Raw genomic sequence first — 6000 nt, 5'->3', positions numbered from 1 at the left:
ACTATTTAGGAAGTAATAGTTGCTATCACTCAACCAGAACATTTATCATACAAAGACAATACACAAGAGACCATTTGTGTCTCTTGTTTAATAAATATTCTGGTCGAGTGCTAGCAACTATTAGTCACTAAATGGCTACTATTTGTCAGTATTAACTTTGTTTTTGTTTCATGGTTTTACTGCATGTGCTCTATGTCAGAGTCTCTAGTAAACTTTGATTCATGATTTATTTGATAGTCTTCCTTTGAACGTGATTACAAATTACTGTTTTGCACCTTGGCATCAAAATTCATATTTAATTCATGAAGGATTTCTATGGAAATGGCAAATGGCTGTGTATCCATGTATTGGCAGGAAAATGGTACATCCCCCCCCCCCCCCCCCCCACACCACACACACACCCCATGGTCAAGACCTTGCTAAGCTATAATGTAAGAGGAGAAAACAACCCCATGGTTGAAATTTAATATCCAAATAAGATTTACAAACTAGCTTTAAAGCAATAAAGTAAAAATGATCACAAACACATATTTAAACAGTCATATAGTATTAATAGGGTGCAGAATATAGAGTGCATGCCATATATTTATGAAACAAAAGCAAAAATGAATTCTCTAATAATTGCAGCTATTTTTGTACGAAATAGTGGATACTACTGGAGCAGAAATTTGGAAAAGCAAATACCTCTACGCGTCTTTGTTTGGTTCATACCCGAGTGAACTCTTAGCTATTATGCAACTAAATTTTTACATGGCTAGTAATCGTTTCATGGATATATACACTCTAAATCCATGAAAAAGTATGAAACAACTAAGAAGTGCTATACAGTGCCAAATCTTTTGTTGCTTATGTGATATTTAGTGCTAATTAGTAAGTACTTTTTCTTTTCTTTTTTTTGTCAGCATACTAATATTACAGTGTGGGTACTCCAATCAGGACCACTACGACAAATATTTACACAAATTATCCAATCACATTTGAGTATTCAAGGTACATTGACATGTGCAACAGTAGCCATGCAACTTCTTACATGAACACTGCTCTGCTGCAAGGTTGGACAAAATAATGCTGCATAGGTTACATATAAGCATTGCCCCTGGTGCAACAACTTTTCATCATTGAAAGGACTTTAGGGAGCTTCTTTTTGCCAAGTTTGTTGCCAACACTAAGGTAGTGCAAGCAACATATACTTTGAAAATTGCAACTTAACAAGTTGCACAACTTTTCCCTGTAAAGGCCGAATTAGACAGTATGATTTTCGCCTATAACCATTGCATGCAACCTGCTCACGCCATACTTACAACATGACTTAGGTTAGATCCACATGCCTACAACAGACTTGAGTGAGTTGTAGGACAGAATTACATGACACAACTCATGTCGTAAGTATGATGTGAGCAGGTTCCATGCGATGGTTATAGGCGAAAATCGTACCGTCTAATTTGACCTTAATCTCAACTTCAACAATAAAATAATGATAAACAGAAAGTGTAAGATAAAAAGGTTGAATGGTTTTGAAACCTTAGTAATGTTAGTAATAGTTTAAGAGAATGTTTGAGCAGCAGCTTTGCTTGGAGTAGCATCTATTTGTAATTCAGACTACAAAAATTGTGCCATCATTCTTGTTAATGTCATCAACATCTCTTTATTTACGTCAGATCTATTCAAGTCCTGCATCTATCATGAATCCAATAAAGGTTGTTATATTCCTGATTGGATGAGTGATGTAGCTAAGTCCAGGCTGCCCTAATTATCTCTGATCTGATTATAGACTTCAACTGTTCTAGCGAGTGACCTAGGTGTAAAATAAAGACACTTGAAAACTTAGATAATCTTTTTACAAAAATGTACTTCAACAATACAAAAATATTATATACATTATGTTACAGTATGAATTATTTGATTAAAAATACTTTACATTTTGTTTTGATTTGAATATTTTTTTAAAGTAATAATCAAAACTATTTCCAATTAAAAAAATAACTAGCCTGCTTGTTTTTGTTTTATGCTGTCCTGCAGCAAAAATAGGCTGACTTTGTCCTTTCCATTGCTCTGTTAAAAACTTTTAAACATTACAAAATAATGATCATAATATGAATAAGATATTTCACAATTCACTCACACATTTTTCCTTTTCTTAGTATTCAAAACTTCCATTTCAATTTTATACAGTTCACAACTAGTTATTTAATTCACTACCATTCCTTGGTGAATTCACTAGTCCTATTTACATGGGTAAAATCTATGCGATTTATCATTATTATTATTATTATATAATATTGTCCATTGGTTTAACATACCTTAATAAATAAGTTATCTAGTAAGGCCGATAGCCTGCACTGCCTCCATAACTGGGACTGCTACCATATCCTGAACTGCCGTTTGCTCCATAATTTTTCATTGGTCCATAACTGGAGGGTGCCTGGCTATACATCCCCATTCCACCATACCCTGCATCGTACGTACCATAACCTGGGCTGTATGCAGCATATGGACTTTCATAGCTGTATGCAGGTGTACCTCTATAGGTACTGTAACTATTGTATGCACCAGCGCCATATCCATATCCATTGCCGTAGGCTCCATAACCACTACCCATGAAATTACTGGCATATCCAGGATAATAATCATTTGTGTGTTGTGCCCCTCTTGAGTAACCTCGCCCTTGTCCCCTTCCACGCCCTCTTTCACCTCTACCTCTTGGCTCTGCCTTTTTGATCTCTACTTTCTTGCCGTTCATGTCAATCATTTTTAAACAAAACAGGGTGTCTGCGTCATCTTCAGAGGGTAAGTCGACAAAGCAAAAACCACGGTTCTTTGTTTCATCATCTTTCCTCATGAGCAATACAATCGATTTTGGTTCCTTGCCTATTTTAGAATTAATCAATTCTTTGATGTCATCCTGTTTTGCATCTTCTGGTAAGCCTCCAATAAAGATCTTATTTGTGCTAAGCTGTGCGAGGTCGTTGGCCGAATCTTTTGGGATTGCTCTTTTTACTTCACATTCTTTACCATCGATAATATGGGGTTCACCTTTTGCTTTCATGTCAAGAATCTCTGTTGTTTTTCTGTGGTCTTTGAAAGTAACATAGCCAAATCCTCTAGATTCCCTTGTGTTGCTGTCTGTTATCACTGTACAGTCACTCAGCTCACCAAATTTTTCAAAGTACTCTTTTAGGCTATCTTTTGTAGTCTCACGGTTAAGACCTCCAACAAAGAGCTTTGATAGTTTTTCTTCACTTGTCGAGTCCATATCTAGAAGACAACAGTGTATGGTTATAGCTTTGACAGAAACACTGCTATTGTGTGGTTCCAGAAAATATCCATACCCCTATCACGGAGGGAAATTTTAAAAGGACCCTCTTACTCCCAGGAACTTCCAATTTTCTTCCATACAAACTTTGTAATTTTGTTCTTTCTCTGACCCCACTCCCCTCCAAAATTTGCAATTTCCTATGTGCGTGGGGTATGGATATTTTACCGCAGCTAGACATTGGAACATTAAGGGCAGTCATCTCAGTCGTCTATTTATTCATAGTATGAAGTATTTTTAGACCAAAATGATAATAATAATGATAATGATTTATATAGTACCCTTTCTATATGGATATGATCAAAGGTGCTTTACATCGAGTTGTGAATGTCAGATTGCTTTTATGCAGTTTACAAGCATGAGAGATGGTTAGTATGAAGTGTAGACACTGAGGGTGGTCACTGCCAGGGTTTTTATACGTCCTCAGTGGTTCTTTTCAAAAGAAAGTGATGCAAATGGTCCGTCTTGTTAGAGAATTGAATTCACCAATCACAACAGACAAGATCACTACATATCTTTGGATACAAAATAGCCTTAATTGCCCCCTAAGCTATTTGTATGTATTGATGGGTTGCAAGCATTCCCAAGGGAGTCAAAAGACAAAAGCATGGCGGCCATTGTGGTGCCGTTAACAATGGATGCTAATAAGAAATCTTTTGTTTAATGGCACCAACGCTCCCTCGAGAGGCCGCAATGACGTAACGTGCAATCGAAGAATTGACTAGACCCACATAGATTGCTCAATTGACTTCCATAGAAACCTCGATTCACTGAAATCAAGGTTTTAGCCATGCATGCTATGCCATGCAGAACAGGGAAGAGAGTAGCAAGGGGTAGATACATAACTATCACAGCATGGTACAGCACATCCACTTTATGTTTCTTCAACAATATTGTGACAAATTTTTAAATTATGAGCAAATAAACATGTAATGTATTGCACTGTATCCACACCACAGTTATATGAACTTTTCTTTACTGTTCAAACTGAGGAAAAAACTATTCCATGTAGGTCTTTTAGGAGAAATTTATACATCAAATAATAAGAAAATATGTTGTTTTAATCAGTTCAAATTTTTTGACAACCAAAGACAAACGAAAACTCGAAATTTCAAAAAAAAACTTAAAGCGCTTTTAGGAAAATAAACATTTACAAAATTATTTAAAAGTCGAACCCAATTTTGGTGAACTAACTGCAGCGTTACTTAGACAATGACTCTATTTATCTGATGTATGATGCTTATGCTGAAGTCAATCCCGTACCATCCGAGATTGTTTTGAGCCATCGTGCTAAGAAATCAAGTTTTAAAATGACTATAACAACAAAACTATACTTCTAAATGTAATTCAAAGCTTATTTTAAAGTTTTACGAAAAAGAGAGACACTAAAGTCAAATGGAATGATTAACATCGAGCAACTCTCGTATGACGTTCACTATGACTTTTCAAATTCAAACTTCGGATAAGTTTGGGGTTGAATGACATCTCGAATTTACAAGGCATACATGTTCTTATGACATGTCTTACATGGCATTATAAACTTTACTATTGTATCTCTATAAATTATGTAAGAATTAAAAAAAACGAAAATTCCTAATAACGCTCGCAACCGTCGAAAATACTCACTTTTTTGGAGTCCAATGACGTTTAGGAATGAACTTTAAAAGACGTATTTACGGACTTATGTTATGTGACCACTCAAAGTTTTTGTCTTATCGTCTGCTTACCTTAAATGGCGGTTCACTAGTTTTAAATGTGGAAATACTTCTAAATCTTTTGTGTTTCCTTTGACGATATGAAAGGACGCGCAAAGCTACATGAAACACGAGGATCACGATCGATTTACCACAGGGATCCCACTCCTCAAATATTCTCATAAAAACAAGAAAAACAAAAAAATATAACCACTTTTCTGGAAGTTTATTTGTTTTAACCTTGATGTAACCACTTAGTAGTGATCTTTATACAAAGAAAATTATAATCACTGGTTTTAAAGGCGTAGGAGAGTTACAGTGTAACAAATTAATGTAGCTTGAAAAATCCGATGCATGTGACAACTTGAAAGTTGGTAAAATGACTCATTCACTTCCATCCAGTTTTATTTTTATCACTGGATTAGGGAGGGATGGGGAGGGGGGTAACATGTACCCCCTAGATATCAACATTTACAAGCATTTTACTGAGTACATGTGCTAACAATGATTTATTTGGCAGGAAAAAGCCAGTGCAGAGAAGTATGCCAACACATTAAATATGGACATAGTTTTGCATGTTGCACTGAAATAAATTCATGCTGGATTCTTGTGGATTTGGTGGAAGGATTTGGCGGGAGATTCTATCAGGTAGATAGGAAGGATGGTACTTAAAAATGGTGATTTATGGGCCATTGAAAAAAAGTGAAAGCGTATCAAATGCTGGCACAAGGATTTTTGAACGCTTTCTCCCAAAATTGCCTCACTAACATGCACACCCACAACACTTTTGAGAACAATCATCATATCTTGGAATCAAACTATTTTTCAAATGATGGGGGCTATTTTTACTTGTAGCCATGAAACTCCTTTCCTTAAAAAGGGAAGTCCCTCACCCCTTTTATCCTCTCTCAACTTAAAATGAGTTATCAAAATAATACTTGTTTATTTAAGTTTGCTTTATTTATTATTTCTTCACTTGTTGTTGATAATACA

General features: G+C 35.6%; 1 protein-coding gene across 1 annotated transcript; it reads right to left on the bottom strand.

The window, feature by feature from the left end:
* Positions 1–432: 432 nt before the first annotated feature.
* LOC116292888 (heterogeneous nuclear ribonucleoproteins A2/B1) lies at positions 433–5160 on the bottom strand. Its single transcript, XM_089025196.1, has 3 exons — positions 5041–5160; positions 2301–3255; positions 433–1795 (listed from the first exon to the last, which is right to left on the bottom strand). The coding sequence occupies exon 2, from the start codon at positions 3251–3253 to the stop codon at positions 2318–2320; it is 936 nt and encodes a 311-aa protein (XP_088881322.1). The 5' UTR covers positions 3254–3255; positions 5041–5160; the 3' UTR covers positions 433–1795; positions 2301–2317.
* Positions 5161–6000: the final 840 nt, after the last annotated feature.

The sequence above is a fragment of the Actinia tenebrosa genome, unplaced genomic scaffold (genome assembly GCF_029948245.1).
Source record: "Actinia tenebrosa isolate PJP-AT-01 unplaced genomic scaffold, QUT_ActTen_1.0 PGA_scaffold9__36_contigs__length_13948895, whole genome shotgun sequence".
NCBI classification, from domain to species: Eukaryota; Metazoa; Cnidaria; class Anthozoa; order Actiniaria; family Actiniidae; genus Actinia; species Actinia tenebrosa.
This window is presented reverse-complemented; position numbering and strand designations above follow the sequence as displayed.

Bases quoted from the DNA above. Each gene is read 5' to 3' on its own strand.
- LOC116292888 (XM_089025196.1), bottom strand. From the start codon at position 3,253: ATGGACTCGACAAGTGAAGAAAAACTATCAAAGCTCTTTGTTGGAGGT.